This window comes from Macrobrachium rosenbergii, chromosome 23 (genome assembly GCF_040412425.1).
Source record: "Macrobrachium rosenbergii isolate ZJJX-2024 chromosome 23, ASM4041242v1, whole genome shotgun sequence".
NCBI lineage: Eukaryota > Metazoa > Arthropoda > Malacostraca > Decapoda > Palaemonidae > Macrobrachium > Macrobrachium rosenbergii.
Window position 1 is genome coordinate 61636048 of NC_089763.1, and position 19792 is coordinate 61655839.

The 19792-nt window shown below is 41.8% G+C and overlaps 1 protein-coding gene across 2 annotated transcripts in view; it reads left to right on the forward strand.

Annotated features, from left to right (window-relative positions):
- GlyRS (glycine--tRNA ligase) overlaps positions 1-19792 on the forward strand; it is a 615776-nt gene that overhangs the window by 238114 nt on the left and 357870 nt on the right. For both annotated transcript variants that reach the window (XM_067126048.1, XM_067126050.1), the window contains exon 6: positions 17048-17162. In XM_067126048.1, coding sequence (XP_066982149.1) covers positions 17048-17162 — 115 coding nt within the window. The remainder of the gene's footprint in view (positions 1-17047; positions 17163-19792) is intronic.

Below are 19792 nucleotides of genomic sequence, written 5' to 3' on the forward strand. Positions count from 1 at the left end.
TTTTTTCGTTAGTAGATGACATTGGCAGTTTTGGCCATTTGTTTTTTGTGAAAAAAATCAAGATTCCGCTTTTCTATTTTCTCTTGATGAAAACACCAGTAATATATATTCTTTCATGTCCAGTAGTTTTGATTAAAATACTTTCCAATTTTATTTGCGGTCGAGTTTCATCCATGTTGCCAATGTACGATAATTTATAGTCATTAGCAGCTTGAACATTCTTTTCTCAGCGTCAGCTGCAACTTGCAGCTTAAATTTACTGCAGCAGTATATTTCCTTGCCAATCTTTTCTCCAAAGTGGATAAGGGTAGTGTAAAAACATATCAGTACTTAACGTCATTTTTAACATAACTACGATAATTGTTTAACCGCACGATGGTTGAAATACAAGCAAAACAGTTGTTATCTGATTCGGTTATTAGCAAAACAACAGTCTCGTTCGGTTGTTTTTATGGCAACGCATTTTCGCAAGAGTATAAGGTTACTAACAATGCTTTTATTATTATCTTACTTTTTAACTAGAAGATGGAATAAAGAGATGGAGAAAAAGAAGTTGGTCTATTGTAAGTTGGTCTCTCTTGCTGCCTGATTCTACGGCAATTGTAGTGTACGCTGTTGCCTGTGCCTGCTCGAAATTTAAAAATATTTTCTAAGTATTGTCGTACTGGTATTAATTGCTAACTCCATTGCAAGCTTGAATTATCGTAAGACTAATTATCGTCACTCATGCACTACCTGTATTTACAAACGCACAAAAAATTGCAAACGAACACTGACCTATTTTAACTTCCGACACAACGAGCAAGTGAGGTCAGCTCATTGAATTAATGTACAGTACCTATTCCAGCCTCTCGGGCCAACGATCGCATAATCGTGACGCTGCCTGATTGTACGTTGTTGCCTGCGCCAGTCGCCCGCGAAATTTAAAAATACGTATTTTCAAAATATTGTCGTATCGATATTAATTGCTAATCCCATCGTAAAAAGCGAATTATTGTAAGTCGAATTATCGTAACTTGAGCACTACCTTTTATATATATATATATATATATATATATATATATATATATATATATATATATATATATATATGTATATATATATAGATAGATAGATATATATACACACACACACACACACACACACACACACACACACACACACACACACACAAAGGCCCATAAAACACTATTTGAATGCTGCAACCTTATATTTTGAGCACTTCCTTTTGTACCCATGTTTACTGGTAAAATATGGACACTGATGTGTTACAAGAGTATATATACAAAGCACATGTAGGCATGGCAGTATATATACACTTGTAATGCATCATCTCTCCATATTTTATCAGTGAACAGGGGCACAGAAGGAAGTATTCAATATATATAGTTGCAATGTTCAAATAGAGTTTTATGGACCTTTTATCTTGTTCATATTATACTGTTGTATTACAGTAAAAGATATTCATATATTATATAATATATGTATATATATATGTGTGTGTGTGTACTGATATATATATATATATATATATATATATATATATATATATATATATATATATATATATATATATATATATATATATATATATATATATATATATATATGTATATATATATATACACAGTAAGCCCATGACTCACGTATTCACGGATTTCTCTTTGGAACATATGTACCAATTATTTGCATGGAAAATTTGCCAATTCGCTGTATTTTTTCACTGAGAAATATTCACTAAATACTGTATTTTCATCATTTTCATGACTAAATGCACTTTGTGATAAAATTATAAAATACTCAGGTAATGCTCAAGTTACGATAATTCACCTTACGATAATTCGATTTTGCAATGGGATAAGCAGTTAATACCGATACCATAATATTATTTGTAAAATATTTTTAAATTTCGCACAGGCGCAGGCAGCAGCGTTATCAGACGGTGAGAGAGACCAAATTACAACAGACAACTTTTCCTCCATCTCTTTACCGCATATTCTAGTTAAAAAAGTAGAAGATAATGATAAAAGTACTGTCAGTAACATTATACTCTTGCGTAAATGCATACAGCCATAAACAACCAACCAAGAAACTGTTGTTTTGCTTATAACCAAATCGGATAACAAGTACCGTATGTTATGGCACAATTGAGGTTAAGTAGAATAGGACTGATATATTTTTACATTATACCCTTATTTGGTATGGATAAAAGATCGGCAAGGAAATATACTGCTAAATTTAAGCTGCAAGTTATAGCTAAAGCTGAGAAAACAATGTTCAGGCTGCTGATGACTATACTGTAAATTATCATACATTGGCAACATGGATTAAACTCTGTTGTAATTAAAATGGGAGTGAAAGTATTTTAATCAAAATTACTGTGCATGAAAGAACACATTGCTGTTATTTTTACGCCGATAAACAATAAATACGTAAAGCTTGTATTATGGTGAAATCAAATGAAAATAGGAAACGGAATCTTTAATTTTTTTTTTTACACAAAACAAACGCCCCCAGACGGCCATCGTCATCTACTAATGAAAATAATAGATGAATTAATTTCACAACAAGATGTATTTTAGCTATATTTCGACTTGAAAACACTTCGTATAACAAAAAATAACCTTGCCCCATATAAATAAAGTATCTAGAGATACATTTACACTAACTAGAAGCAAGTAAAGCGCTCAGAACTTAGTTAAATGCGGCAAAATAAACACCACGTAAACATTTCCAAACCAGAACGTTGATTGCTATGATTGCAATTTATAATACAAAAGCAATATAAGAATATATATGATATTTCTGGGCTCGACCTGTGTCACCCGGTGAAATATCCTTTTAGCACATATTTCTAGGTATAAGTATTGCTAAATATACCAGAGAAAAAGCCAAACACAATGCCAGGGTTACGACCCCCGGATCGAACGCCATTATATGGTGTCGGTATACACAAAGGGTGAGTGGTGCCACTGCCATAGGCCTCCGCCCTATAGAGCTCTCCAATCTCAAAACCCTGAAAAGTGAGGAGCCGTTACATACCTCACTCTCTTCTCCCAGCCAACCACCACCTCAGGCGCCATCTTGTAAACATTCCAATTTAGCACGCTTCCAGACAACACCGTGTTTTTTCCTTGGTGCTGTGTTTCTTTGGATTTTGACTAATTCATCATGTCATCTCTTCCTGAATTCCCAACTAAGTTGAGTACCATCTCCTTTTGGTTTTTTCTTACAGAGGCATCTTATTTGACCTTTAATATATTGTTTACCAGGTAATAACGCTACGCAGCCGGACGTGGCAGCGTCGGCCTCTGCCATGCCGGACCCTCAGTCTTCGCATGTTTTTAGCATAAAGTTGCTGCTAGTTTTTATCCATAGTCCTTCAATTGGAGTTTTATATATATAGAATCACCATTTCGTTGGTAGGAGGTTGGGAGCCCGTATCATGACTGATCTAGGCTAGAGATGGAGGTTTTTCCCCCTCCCCTTTTCTGATCATAATTTCTTCCTTTTCCCTGGTCCCCTTCCTCTACCAGCGAGTTGGTACATTCTCCATGATGGTACTGTTATGCTCATGGTCATTTCTGATGTGTACGATGTTGGATGACATGTATATTCTTGGATTAGTTTTATGTGTGATTCGACGTCAGGGTCGGCCATCTTGGGTATCCCCCGCTCTCCGTATATCGGTGGTATTTATAGTATATAATTCTATGTATATATATGTTTTTTATATTTCACACATCGTCTTAGTACTCTTGAAGTCAGGCAGTTTTATTCGATTAGGGTATTTTCTAGCCTTGCCTACTCGGCCGCACCCGCTCACCTAATCGGTTTCGGAGAGTTAGGCTGACAGGATATGCTCTTTTACACGATGCTTATGCTTCCTAGCTCTCCTGACCAGGCCATTTTGAGGTTTTGGAGGGAGATGTTAGGTTGTTGAGGGAGTTCCTCGTTCTCTCTTGGCCCACCTGACCATGCTGTCACGTTTTTGGAAGGTGAGGTTAGGCTAGTGAGGTAGTTGCCCTTCCCCCTTAGCCCACCTGACCAGGCCGTGAGGTTTTTGGAGGGTGAGGTTAGAATAGTGAAGGGTCTCCTCAATTCATAGTCTTCCACCTGACCAGACTGTCGGTTTTGGAGGGTGTGGCTAGGCTTAGCTTTGCGTGGTTCCCCTGTTTCGCCTATTCTGGCCTTCCTGTCCAAGCCAAAAGCTTTGGTTTTGGAGAGTGGACTGGGATCGATGGTTGCACAGATCATTTCGTATGTAGACTAGTCCTTCTTTACCTGATCAGTTAGCTTTTGGCGAGTGACCCAGACATCTCCTCACGTGAGGGACGCCGATCGCACGTTCAGCACCCCGTAGGGGGAGTTTTCTTCGGCTTCCAGAGGGTGTTACTCACCCGCCTGGCCACCGCTTGCGGGTTTCCGCCACTCTGCTAACTTTTCCCCTTATCGGCCGGTGTTTCGTTTGTTCGCTTTCCACAGTGTTAGCTGGAGCATCGAACACAGTCCCAGGGATGCTATCATGACTTTCGCTATGTTCAGTCTCCGCCAGGTTAGTCAGATCTCTCGTTGTTATCGTACACGTTACCACTCCGGTGGGTATGGTATTCAGTTAGTTGGCGTTTTCCACTATCTGGTTCCCGGCCTGCACGTTGAGAATTGAGCCATATGCGAAGACTCCTCTCCGCCTCTTCCGCCATTACCATAATGTGTGACATAACAAGATTTCCGTGGCAAATCAGGGCAGAGTACCATAACACCAGCGTATCTTAGAGTACTTATGGTTTACATAATTAGTAGTTGACCATTCCGTAGCATAACTTATATCTATTTCTGCTGCAGGATTCTTTTCCGGTGGTGTTTTATCATATGATAAGCATGTTCCATTACCCATAATTTGGTTAAGGTATCCTATTACCGCGGACCTACTCGGCGGGCCTTATCTCGGCGTTACTCATGTATCGTGTATTAATTCTATACTGCGGATTTAATTCCGGCGGGGTTTTGCCTGATGATAAGCATGTTCCATCACCCATAATTTAGGTTAAGGTATCATATTACCGCCGGACCTACTCAGCGGGCCTTAACTCGGCGTTACTCATGTATCGTCTTTCCGCTTACAGATGGTGCGCTGTCAGGAGCCTGGGTGCACAGCGGTTCTCCAACAACCCTGTGGCCATGAGGTGTGCCGTTCACACTCCGGCTGCTCAGTTCGCGTTGGGGACTTGGTCGTCTGGCACCCGGATGGCTGTGAGATTTGCTACGCTCTGTACGAGCTAGTGGTGGATGAGTCGTCTGACTGTATTATCCGTGACTCTTTGCTGTTGACCCTGAAGATCTGGGTCGGCGGGTTTGGGAGGAATGTTGCGTCGGGCAAGCTGTACATCCTGTCAGAGGAGATATGCAATCTCCTCTACCCCAGAGCCCGGATCTCAGCTGCAGTGCCGGCGGAAGTAGCCGCCCCTATAATTGAACGGATCCGGGAGGAGACGCAACCCTCCCAAGAAGACAACCTGTGCGGAGAGGTGGCGGAAGAGGTGGCGGCCATCAGTATCCACCTCGAACCAATGAGCGTCAATCCGGACCACCAGGTAGAAGGTAAGGTGGTAAGTGAGGCAGGGGGAGAGAGTGTTGGTAGTCCCCTTTTTGGTTCTCCTTCTTCCTCTTCATCTTCCTTTCAAGTGTTTCCTAAACCAGCTATCCTTGAGGACAGGTCGAGGTCTGTTGTCCCCAAGGTGAAATCCTTGAAAAAGAAGGACTTACCTAAGTCCTCTAGACCTCAAAGGTCTAATCTGTCAGCTCCCTCAAGGTCGTCACTGGCTCTTAATCCAGTGGCGTCCTCTAGTAAGGTTACTCCCCCGCCCAAGGGGTCGAGATCCAGGACGTCTAAGGCTAGTCCCCCTCGGCCTAACTTTGACCCTGAGGCCTTTGCGGAACTTCTGATGCAGAAGTTAGATAAGAAGGTTGAGGCCAGGATTCAAGACCTTTCCTCCCAGCTCGCTTCGAGCTTACAGACCTCTGGTCAGTCTGTGCAGTCATTGGCACAGAGGATGCAGACCAGGAAAGCTTGCTCTCTGGGTTTATGCGCTCCCGGAGTAGCAGGGCAATCTTCGTTGTTCGGATGTCTCCAGACTGCCCCCCCTTTGATAAGGGAAACCTGTGGCGGCTGGCTCTTCACGCTCCTCTACACAATGATACCCTGACCATCGAGGACTTGGGAACTTGTCGGTTGGAGGAACTGGAGTTCTTTCCACCCGACCTGGTGCCTCCCTACCCAGGCTATGCCAGGCTTACAGAGGAAGCCTGGATCAGATCAGACAAGGTCCCGAATGGGACAGTTATCTTCCCCAGGGACCAAGCCCAATCCACCTTGATGAGCGCTCTCACTGACTGGGAGTGCGAAAATACCAAGCTTACCCCCTTTAAGGGGACTTTCACGATGTTCTCGGTAGGTGACTCCATCCCTACCCCCTGCACGACTAAGATCGCAGTGCTGACTAGTCAGGCGGGAATCGAGGGTAAGCCGCTGCCTCAACTCCGGGAGACAGATCCCACCTCTCTTGTCTTCCCGGAGATTGGAATTTTGGTCGGGAGCTCCGGCCACGTTCACGGTGGGCAAACTCGACCCCAAGTGCGCCTCCACTCTCTTTAGTGAACAGCTTCCCAAGATTCCGGAGGCCCTTCTGAATGCGGAGTTCAAGGCTAGATGCAGGTTGAGTCGCTCCCTGCATTCCATTACTATTACGGTGGTGACGGCGGTAACTTACGCTGAAGAACCTCTATTCCAGGTCCTGACCAAATCCCTGTTAGCGGCATTCCAAGCGGATGTGTATGACTTTGTAGTGGCGAGACTAAACTGCCGGAAACACATCTTTGCGGACGCCACTATCAGACACGAGCCCAATAGACTCATGAAGAGTTCTATCTGGGATCCTAACATCTTCCCTGAGGATGAGGTCAACAATGTTCTGGCGGAAGCAACCAGAGCAAATCAGAGCCTTTGCTCCCGCTAGGGTCTCCCCTTTAAAAGGAAGGCCACCAAGACCACCAGACCTCAAGCCAGGGATAGGAAAAGGTTCAGGAGGTACAGAAAACCTCAGACCCAAACTGTGCTTCAAGCTGTACCGGTCTCTCAGATCGGACAGCCTTCAACTTCAAAGCCCAGCCTCAGCAACAGTTTGTTCTGATGCAGCTGGCTCAGCAAACCCTTGCTCCGCCAACCTCGTGGCGTCCCGGCTTTCAACGCCGTTTGAAAGCCAGGGGCGTTCGAGGCTTTAACAGGCATGCGAGGGGAAGCAGAGCCAGAGCCTCCTTCAGAGGTAGGTCTGCATCATGACCTCTTTCACGGGAAGAGGAGGCCGAGGAGGTAGAGGAAGTAAGTCTCTCTTCCGCTCAATGAGTCTCCTCAGGTGGGCGGGAGGTTACATCTCTTCCGGGACCGTTAGACCTTCAGTCCGTGGGGCCACAGCATAGTTTCAAAGGGTCTGGGATGGAGCTGGAGCAGAGGGCCTCCTCCGCCAGTCAAGTTCCATCAGTCTCCATCCAAAGCCCTTCTGGACTTTGTAAAAGACCTTCTCCAAAAGAGGGCAATAAAGAGAGTGAGACACCTGAAATTTCAAGGCTGGCTGTTCAGTGTTCCAAAGAAAGACTCAATCCAGCAAAGAGTAATTCTAGACTTGTCTCGTCTCAATTTGTACATTCAATGCGACAAGTTTCGCATGCTTACAATCTCGCAGGTGCGAACCCTACTTCCCCGTGGGGCCGTCACCACCTCTATAGATCTTTCAGACGCTTATTATCACGTCCCGATTGCGAGAAACTTCTCTCCTTACCTAGGATTCAGACTAGGGAAACAAGCATACTCATTCAGAGTCATGCCATTCGGGCTCAACATAGCGCTCCCAGAATTTTCACCAAACTGGCAGAAACAGTAGTCCAACAACTACGGGCCCAAGGGATTATGGACGATTGGATAATTTGGGCATCCAACGCCAAGGAATGTCGGAAAGCAACATCCATAGTGATCAGCTTTCTGGAATCCTTAGGTTTTCAAATAAACAGGAAGAAATCCTGCCTAGTTCCAGAGGCTCAATTTCAGTGGTTAGGAATCCAATGGGATCTGGACACACACAAACTGTTACTTCCGCCAGCCAAAAGGAGGGAAATAGCCAAAGCTACCAGGCAGTTCCTCAAAAACAAAAAGCATTTCGTCGTACCCAGGAAAGAGTCCTGGGTTCTCTTCAGTTCGCGTCAGTAACAGATTTGCTGCTGAAAGCCAAACTGAAGGATATAAACAGAGTATGGCGGAGACAGAGCCAACAGCAGATACAGAGACAAAGTGTCTCTAATTCCCCGGTGTTGAGGAAGAGGCTTCGATCATGGTCAACAGTCAAGAGTTTGTCAAGGTCAGTGCCTCTCCAATTTCCCCCTCCATCATTAGTGATCCATACGGATGCTTCCTGAGCGGGTGGGGAGGATATTCCCAACACAAGAAAGTTCAAGGAACATGGTCAACTATGTTCCGCCAGTTCCATATCAACATTCTAGAAGCAATGGCAGTATTTCTAACTCTAAAGAAACTACGTCCAACCAGGCAGATTCATATCAGACTGGTACTGGACAGTGCAGTAGTTGTGCATTGCATAAACAGAGGGGGCTCCAAGTCGAGCCGGATCAATCAGGTAATGATCGCAATAATCTCTCTGGCAAGGTAACATCTTTGGCACCTGTCAGCTACTCATCTGGCAGGTGTCTGGAATGTCATTGCAGATTCACTGTCCAGGACAACTCCGCTGGAGTCAGAATGGTCATTGGACAAAGCATCATTCGAGTGGATTTGTCTTCAGGTACCAGGTCTCCAGGTGGACCTGTTTGCCACAGAGAGCAACCACAAGCTTCCGTGTTACGTTGCCCCCAATCTAGACCCTCTAGCTCACTCCACGGATGCGATGTCAATAGACTGGAACAGGTGGCAAAGGATCTATCTGTTTCCACCAGTAAACCTATTGATGAAAGTTTTACACAAACTCAGATCATTCAAAGGTCAAGTAGCACTTGTGGCACCCAACTGGCCGAAGAGCAATTGGTTTCCTCTTCTTCTGGAGTTGAAACTCTGGCGCATACAAATCCCCAGTCCAAGGTTGACACAAATAGTACAAACTCGGACTGTGTCAGCTTCCTCAAGAATTCTGAATGCCCTAGCTTTATAGACTTCATGAAGTTTGCAGCTCAGAAAGACGCTAACATTGATCCTATTAATACACTGTTCATAGAATCAGACAAGAGGGAATCTACCCTCAGACAATATGACTCAGCAGTTAAAAAGTTAGCATTATTTCTGAGGAATCTGAAGCTCAGGAAATGACCACGAACCTTGCAATCTCTTTCTTCAGATCAATATTTGAGAAAGGACTGGCCTCTATTACTATTACTACAGCAAAATCTGCTTTAAGAAAAATATTTTTACATGGCTTCAATATTAACCTTACAGACTCATATTTTTCGTCAATTCCTAAAGCATGCGCTCGTCTTAGACCAGCAACCCGTCCCACACGGTTTCCTGGTTCTTAAATGACGTACTTAAATTAGCATCAGACACTGATAATGAACTGTGTTCATACTCGAGTCTGTTAAGGAAAACGATATTTTTAATTAGCCTAGCCTCAGGTGCCAGAATTTCTGAACTGTCTGCTCTCTCTAGAGAACCGAACCATGTTGATTTCCTCCCATCAGGAGAAGTTCTGTTGTCTCCGGATCTCAAGTTTCTAGCTAAGAATGAAGATCCACAAAATAGATGGTCCCCTTGGAAGGTTGTCCCCCTTCCACAGGATCTGTCCTTATGCCCAGTTAACACTTTAAAAGCTTATTTAAATAGAACTTCTATTATAATGTCTGGCCCTCTTTTTGTTAGGGAAAATGGAGGAACCATTTCTTTAAAGGCCATCAGGCAACAAATACTGTATTTCATAAAGGAAGCAAACCCAGATTCAGTACCTAGGGTACATGATATTCGAGCAGTGGCCACCTCCACTAATTATTTCCATAATATGAAATTTGATGACCTTAAAAAATATACGGGCTGGAAATCACCAACAGTGTTCAAACGCCACTATCTTAAATCTCTAGAGGCTCTTAAATACTCCACAGTGGCTGCAGGAAGTGTTGTTCCTCCTGCCCTAGACGAGCTTATGTAACCTTAGTTTATCCTGTCCTTTATTCCTCTCTCGCCTGCCTGGCTCGTTTACTCGCCATGCCTTCTACCTTTAGGTCAGGCCTGTTTCACAGCCTGACTCCTGACCGTTTTGCATATTTTGTTGTACCCCTTTTTTGTTAGCCTCAAGTGTCTTGGTGTAATTAATTTTGTCTGTGTGCCCTATATTGTTAATCATGTTTTATTATTAATGTCTTGGGTTATTAAAACACAGTAATTTTCTTATAGTTTTATTTAGCTCCATTAAGGTAATTCTTAGAGGGCTCCACCAACCTTTTGTATGGCTGATTCTCTGTTATAATTTCACCGGGTGACACAGGTCGAGCCCAGAAAAGGGATTTTGACAAAGGAAAAATCTATTTCTGGGGAAGACCTGTGTCACCCTGTGACCCATCCCTATTTTCCTTTCCCCTGAGTGGCATACCAAGCTTGGGGGTGCTAACTTGGGATGTTTACAAGATGGCGGCTGAGGTGGTGGTTGGCTGGAGAAGAGGGTGAGGTATGTAATGGCTCCTCACTTTTCGGGTTTTGAGATTGAAGAGCTCTATAGGGCGGAGGCCTGTGGCAGTGGCACCACTCACCCTTTGTGTATACCGACACCATGTAATGGCGTTCGATCCGGTGGTCGTAACCCTGGCATTGTGTTTAGCTTTTTCTTTGGTATGTTTAGCAATACTTATACCTAGAAATATGTGCTAAAAGGATATTTCTCCGGGTGACACAGGTCTTACCCCAGAAATAGATTTTTTCTTTGTCAAAATCCCTTTATTGGATAAAGTGAATTAAGGCATAATATTTTAAAAGATCCATGGAAAAGATGCATATTTGTTATGTTGGTATTTGTATAATACAATATGTGAATATAGAGGAGAGTATAATTTTGGCTACGCTTCCGTGTATGTAAACAATATACCATAGAGTAGGCTAAGCTAATTCTTGTTTGTTATTCAATTTCTCTTTGTATTGAATTATCATAAGTCACTTTGCATGAACCTCCAGAATTAGCTGATATTAATAATTACTATACCGTGTATGTATAGAGTATACTTTATAGTGTAGACTAGGCTACCATTTATGTATACATGGTACCGAATACCCTAGTGTAGGGTAGGCTATATATGTTTGAGATACGTTTTGGTATTTTCTTACGTTTTTTCCAACAAACGATGGTTTTCTTTGGAATCTAACCCCATCCTAAGTAGGATAATACCTGTATAAACATTTTTAGTTTTTTTTTTTTGTGTGCATTTGAACTATCAAAATAGGCAGTTCTAAGTGTTTTTATAAGGGTTCTAAGTATTCACTGGTTTAGCTATTTGCAGGGGGCATGGTACGCATTCCCCCGCAGGTACTGGGGGTTTACTGTACATGGTACTGAATATCCTAGTGTAGGCTAGGCTATATTCGAGATTCGTTTTTTCCAACAAACGATGGGTTTTTTGGAACCTAACCCCATCATAAGTAGGATAATACCTGTATAAGCATTTTTAGTTTTTTTGTGTGTTTGAACTATCAAAATAGGCAGTTGTAAGTGTTTTTAGAAGGGTTCTAAGTGTTCGTGGGTTTTAGCTATTCATGGGGGCTTGTGGTATGTATCCCCTGCGAATTGGGGGGGGTTTACTGTAATTGTATGCAAATTATTCTTGATGTATTTTTGCTTTGCTTTGATCAGTCACAAAAAGCTGAATTAGGATCTTTTTCTTCCTCCATGGGCTTTTCTGTAAGTGGTACCTTGCCCATGATTGTTTTTTTTATTGAAATTATTTTCATGTTTTGGTATTCGATGGCTCGTCTGCACTTCACTTATTATCTCCCACCATGGGTTTCCAGTTGTAATGACCACCTCCGACCCTTACAATATTTTATAGTAAGTTATTTAGGTCAGATTCTTTTCACCTGTCCTGGTCTGGGCCACAGTGGATTATATTCCAAAGGGCTGGATCACATAGCACAACTGGGGACAAATAAGAACACTAAAAGAGGGTTAAAGATACCACGCAATAACCAAACAGTAATATATAAAATAAACTTACTAAACTGACATTCCCTGATAAGCTGAATAATTGGGGGGGGGGCCGTAGAAACACATTCAATAAAAATTCACAAGTACTACCTTATTTGCTTAGCTAACTTTCGCTCATGAAGTAGAAGGGAAAGAAATTAGGGAGAGGTGGAATTAATCTCAAGCACTAGTGTGTAATTAACTCTAGCACATGACAGAGAGAAAATAGAAAGATGAGAACCTTAAACCTACTCTTACAATTTATACAGTATCCAAAAAAACTAATATTCACACTTATAATCGAAGATACCAAACAAGAATATATATACAGTACTACTGTATATTGATGCTGACATTGAGCACTGAGACACTGCAGCAATAAGGCTGTCCAGAGGCATGAAGAAAACGCACTGGCAAGCTGCCTACTGACACGTGTCAGTGATGTCTCAAAGCAGAATGAATAATTCATATACCCTTAATAGGTGAAAAGTTCAGAGCAAATGTTGCCACGACTGGAGGACAAGCACAGCAGGAGTGGCATGTGCGGAGCCGCAGTATCACACCCACAGGTAGAGCAGTTAAGGCAGGAAAAGCAGTGGAAAACGGGAGGCATGGGGGCGTAACCTACTGCACGGGACCAAGAAGAGGTAATCCTGTAGATGAAGGATCACGACAAGCACCAAGGCATCCCACACAATCCTCCAAGGTTCTGATCTATCTGTCCCAAAGGTACTGCCAACGTAAAGCTGTAGGTAAGAGCTGTCCTTTCAGTAAGAAAGAGCCGAGCACACACCTGAATACTCACCCAAAAATGTTCCGTAATGTATGGGAGAATGAGTTAATAAGCGAAGGACAGATGAGCCGTCGAACGACAAAAACATGGTTGAGGTACCACTTAAATATAGAAAATCCCATGGTAGGAAAAAAAGATCTTCATTCAGCTTTTCATGACTAAACAAACCAAAGCAAGGATACTATGTTAAAGTCACAAATAATTTACATGCAATTTACAGAACTAGTCAGTGTCAATAGGTATTATGTAAGTTTTGTCATTCTTCACATATGATATCGCTGTCACTGACCTTAGTTATCCCAATGCTGGAGAACATTAAACAATCAATCAGTCAGTCCAACCAACCTGATGCTAGGGGTGCCCCTCGGTGCACACACACACATGTGAACCAGAGATTCTGGTATTCTCAAATGCCCCCATAAGGGCTAGGGGCCCCAGTGGTGAGTGCATTTTAGGAACGTGGGAGCATGACAATGAGGGCAGCTTGGCTCGCATTCTTGAACTTCCAGGACCTCCCAGTGGGCCACTCGGTTGTCATGATGAATGACAACACAATGGTGGTGGCCCATGTAATCAGACAGGGAGGCACGATCTCTCCAGCTCTTTGAAATGTTGGCAATGAGAATGCATGAGTGGTCAGCCACCCAGGACCTAGAATTGACAGCCAGGTACATCCCGGGAAAGAAGAATGTTGTAACTGATCAATTCAGCAGGAATGACCAGATTGTCAACACAGGGAGGAGGTGGCAGACAAACTACTAGACCTGTGAAAGGACTCTGCAACTGACCTATTTGCAATGGCCATCAGTGTCAAGTTGCCTCTGTACTGCTCCCCAGCACCGGATTGGAGACCAGTGATGCAGGACACCTTCCAACATCCTTGGGGCAACATGGACGTTTGGGAATTCGCCCTGTTCTGCCAACTTAGAAGAGTCCTGAACAAGCTTTGTCCATCCCAGGGTCTCCAGTTGACCTTAGCTGCACCCCTCTGGCGCCTACACCTACTGATTGGCATCCTGAGGAGCTGCCTCAGATGCCTGCCCTTGTGATCAGGAGCACAACCGAAGGCACCATCAAGTCATGGCCTCCCTCTGACTTCATGGCTGGAGGCTATCCAGCAACTCTTCAGAAAGAAAGGCTTTTTGAAAGGTGCTGCAGCAGCCATCATGAACACCCTCAGGCCTTCCTCCAGAGGTCTACCAGGGAAAGTAGACCCATTTCAGTGGTTGGTGCTGTCAAAGGGGCCAGAATCCTCTCAAGACCTCAAGCACAAGAAGGCCCTTTTGGTGACAGCCATCAAGAGGTACAGGGCAGCCCTCGCTCAGGTGATCCAACCAAGGGTCATTATTGTGGAACTTTCAGCCATCATCCATGGTTGTGAGAAGTGCCCTTTGAGGGAGGTTGGCATACCAGAGTGGAATGTGACGAAGGTGTTCACTAGCTAATGTGGCGTGCTCTACAAGTGTCATGAACCAAACCTCGGTTCATTAGATTCCATCATCAATTACAAAGAAATGGACTGGAAAGACTGGCAGAAGCCGAGACAACAACGGGGAAAGGGGAACAACAAAACCAGCAAAATAACCTTAAAACTAGTTCATTAACATTAAGTAATGTACATATTTACAAATGAGTCAAGTTTGGTCAAAAGTAATTAAGTAAATCACATCAAACATACATAATCCATGAGTCAGTAAAAAAAAATACCATAGATGTAGCAAAATTACAGTTACTTTAAATAAACATTACCATAACAACAAAAAGTAACAAACATCCTATAAAAGAGAACAACATTTAAGCTACATCAAACAATAAGCAATACAGACAGCATAAATAATAATATCAGACAATCCATGGTATAACCAACTAACCATAGTAATATAATATACAAGTATCTGAAAAATCAATAAAGCAGCACAAATAACAATAAACCAAATTATCATGAATACCAATTCACTCATAATTCATAAATATCTGTAATGATAATTCACAATCCACCTACAGTGCAAAACTGAACATCTACCCAGAGATGTCAAGACCACTAGCAAGGGTCACAGAGGATGACCATCAAAGGTCATCGAGGATGACCATCAAACTACCGCCGTGAAGTCATCAAAACCGCCCCATGATGGCAAACAGGAACATCTCCATGAAACACAGATGTTCACAGCAGAGTCGATGCGACAGCCAAACTGCTGTCTCAGAGGAATGCCTCCTCTCCACTGATGACTAGGGTTAGTCATCAACTCATCCTCGAACTTGAACAAAGTTCACATCCTTGAATACTGTAGAGGCCAACAGGTAACAACTACCTGCTGTTAAACACATCCATGCTGCTATGCTGTCTGGACCCTGACTCAGTGATTACCCAAACATGACTGACGTTCTGCCGACGAAAGCAACAGACGCAAACTCTAACACACAAAAGAAAACAAGCATCACCGGGTGAGGAGTGCACTCTCAACAAGGAAACAATCGTTCCATAAACAAAACAAGCAATAAGCCTTACACAAGCCCTTACAGAAGGCATCAGACAGTGACCTGACTCTGAAGATGTTGTTCTTTTGGCCCTTGCCTCTGTCAGCAGAGTCGGAGAGCTATGTGGGCTCTCCTACAATGTCTCCCACCCAGTGTGCTGGCCCCCCTTGTCCTTGGAATTCATTCCAGAGTTCAAGGCCAAGGCTCAGAATCCCTCTGTCCTGAGCCTGATGTTGGAACAGCTGTCAATCCCCTCCCTAAAGGATTTCATCGGGGAAGATAAAGAGGAGATTCTGTTGTGCCTAGTTAGAGCCCGGAGAAATATCAGAAGAGAATAGCCTCCCTCAGGCCTGAATGTAAGAGAAACTTCATCAGTACAGGCAAGACAAAGAAGGAAGTTTTAAAGAATGCCATCTCATTCTGGCTGAGAGAGGTCATAACAAGGGCATATGACTCCAAGGCAGGTGGAAGAGAGGCCCCTGAGAGTGAAGGTCCATGACATTAGGGGGATAGGACCATCTTTTGCATGTGAGAAGAATCACTCCCTCCTACAAGTACTGAAGGTGAGCATGTGGTAGCGGCAATCCATGTTCATATCATTCTACCTGAGGGACCTAGTGCATAAATCCTTGGACACCTTCACTGTGGGCACTGTTGAGCTCCCTTGGAGAGGAGAGCTCCACCTGAGATGGATACAGATACTCAGCAGAGCACCTAGAGTAGATAATAGGCCTGTGGCAGTAGCAATCTAAGGGCAGAGAGTTATGTGCAGGACACCCCAACTATGTGGAGCAAGCACACCAGGGGTAGCTGGAATAGATCCAGCTCTCCCTTTTAAGAGTCACTGTCCTTTTATGAAAGTGTAGGTTTGTATTCCCATTGGAACAAATAAATTTTAAAAAAAATTTTATTTTTTCATGATACGAACCTGCGATTTTAGAGTGAATTTTATCTGCCATGACCAACCCTCGTTTCCCAATCTTTCACCATGGTGGGGTGAAGTAATAGGTGTAATGGGCTGATTCACACATTGGACAAGCTAGGCTGCCTTAGTTCACATAGGCCCATGGCCCACAGGCTTAACCCAGTAGGATTTTGTTTTAGGCATCTGTCTGTGAAACAGGATATTTCTAGTGCTATCATTTGCATACAAGGCAATGAAAAATCACTGGCTCTGTATCATGATCAGTTACTGCTGCAGTTTGGGGTCTGTGGTGGGAGGTTGAAACAACATTCTTTGGAAGCTTGAATTTCAAGTCAAGGACAAACCCCTCAGGCTGGCCTTGTGAGAGATGAGAAATTTAATTTTCTGGTCTGGCTGGACAATTTAATAATGGCTTACTTTACATTCCAGTGCCACTCATGAAATAATTGTCTTTTTCTCTGGCAGTTAGAATATAAAAAAGAAAATCATTGCTGTCAAACAGCAGAAACTGTACAATATTTTTCTTCTAGGCTTTACTTATTACTAATAAGAATAATAGCTTTTGGTTTTTAGTTTAATTTGAATGGATTACTGAGCAATGAATGTTTTGACCCTTTTTTTATATTTTTCTTATAGAAAGAAATGGATGACATTGTAAAAGCATATGACCTAAAGTCTCCCTCAACTGGCAATAACTTAACAGATGCTGTGGAATTCAATCTCATGTTTCCTATTTCTATAGGACCATCAGGTAAAGTTTTTTACTCTTTATGTAGCTTATAGGAAGATTACTGTAAATTGTTACTATATTTGTTGTAAGAATATGTTGCCTTGTACATTGCCTTTTTTATATAACTTACCAAGTAATTACATAGCTATAGTTTCCATTTGAATGGCAGCTTAGATTCAAAATTTGTGTAGGTGATCAGCCCATCCCATTAACCCTTTAACGCCGAAGCCCTATTTTCAAAAACGTCTCCCGTATGCCGGCGGCCTCCGAGAGGTAGCGCCGAAGCAGAAAAAAAGTTTTTTTCAAAAATCACAGCGCTTAGTTTTCAAGATTAGGAGTTCATTTTTGGCTCCTTTTTTCTCATTGCCTTAAGTTTAGTATGCAACCATCAGAAAAAAAAAAATATCATTATCATATATAAATATTGGAATATATGACAGCGAAAAAAAACTCGTATATAATTGTATACAAATCGCTGTAAGGAAAAAACGGTTGAAGCTAATGAGTTAATTTTTTTTAGTTATATTGTACACTAAATTGCGATGATTTTGGTATATAACAGATTGTAAAACGTTTAAAGCAACACAGAGAAAATATTATCACAAAATGATGCATGAATTAAATGCAGCGGACGTAAAAAAAGTTTTTCAAAAATTCACCAAAAATCAAAATATTGTGCTAGAGACTTTCCAATTGTGCCAAAATGAAGGAAATTGATTGAATATTACTAGGCTGTAAGTTTTTTAGCTTACAATTGCATTTTTGAACCATTTCGATCGAGTTAAAGTTGACCGAAGGTTGATTTTTTTCTATTTATTGTTATTTCGATGTAAATATAAAAAAACTGTGAAGAGCTAAAGGAATGATATATTTATTGTTGTATTCTACATGAAATTGCGCACATTTTGATGTATAACACATTATGTAACGAATAATATGAAATGGCGAAAAAATTACAGCAAGAAATGACAGGATTTTCAGCGAAGGAAAATTTTTTTTTCAAAAATTCACCAAAAATCTACATATTGTGCTAGAGACTTTCCATTTGTTGCAAAATGAAGGTAAATGATTGATTGTTACTCGAATGTAATAATTATGGCTTACGGATGCGTTTTTCGATCATTTCGGTCGAGTCAAAGTTGACCGAATGTTAAAATTTTGTCAGTTATCTTGATTTCGGCGAAAATATTAAAAAACTGTGAAGAGCTAAAGGAATGACATATTTTTTGTTGTATTCTGCATGAAATTTCGCACATTTTGATGTGTAACACTTTATGTAACGAATAATATGAAATGGCGAAAAAATTACAGCAAGCTGACGCAAGAAATGACAGGATTTTCAGCGGAGTATGCAGAGTTAAGGAAAATTTTTTTTCAAAAATTCACCAAAAATCTAAATAATGTGCTAGAGACTTTCCGTTTGTTGCAAAATGAAGGTAAATGATTGATTGTTACTCGAATGTAATAATTATGGCTTACGGATGCGTTTTTGATCATTTCGGTCGAATCAAAGTTGACCGAATGTAAAAATTTTGTCAGTTATCGTGATTTCGATGTAAATATTAAAAAACTGTGAAGAGCTAAAGGAATGATATTTTTTGTTGTATTCTACATGAAATTGCGCACATTTTGATGTATAACACTTTATGTAACGAATAATATGAAAATGGCGAAAAAATTACGGCAAGCTGATGCAAGAAATGACAGGATTTTCAGTGGAGTGTCGAGCGGAGCTAAAGAATTTTTTTTTTTTTTTTTTTTTAAATTCACCAAAAATCTAAATATTGTGCTAGAGACTTTCCGTTTGTTGCAAAATGAAGGTAAATGATTGATTATTACTGGAATGTAATAATTATAAAACTACGGATGCGTTTTGATCATTTGGTCGAATCAAAGTTGACCGGATGTTAAAATTTTGTCAGTTATCATGATTTCGATGTAAATATTAAAACACTGTGAAGAGCTAAAGGAATGATATATTTTTGTTGTATTCTACATGAAATTGCGCACATTTTGATGTATAACACTTTATGTAACAAATAATATGAAACAGCGAAAAAATTACGGCAAGCTGACGCAAGAAATGACAGGATTTTCAGCAGAGTTCGCGTGTGCGGAGCGGAGGAAATTTTTTTTTTCAAAAATTCACCAAAAATCTAAATATTGTTCTAGAGACTTTCTGTTTGTTGCAAAATGAAGGTAAATGATTGATTGTTACTCGAATGTAATAATTATGGCTTATGGATGCGTTTTTGATCATTTCGGTCGAGTCAAAGTTGACTGAATGTTAAAATTCACTTTGGATACTGGGTCCTTCTCCAGCATCCCAGTCTAAAACTCACCTCACACGCTCACCTCCGACAGGCAGTATACGCCTTTCACAGTCCTGACGCCTTTGTGACATCTCTGCAAACGTTCTGTTGCAGCACAAATACGCTAACACTCGCAAAAAGTTCAACAAAACATGTCTGCGTCAAAAATATCGCTCCCGCAAGGTGCTGCTCTGATGCTCTCTGATGCGAGATGGGGGAAATTCGCGCATGCGTGTCTGGGTGACGCTCAGAAACAAAACAACAGCTGGATCCGTGAACTCCCAGCATCCGCCGAGGTGCGGGATTTGAAATCTTCCGCAAACTAGGCCTACAATTATT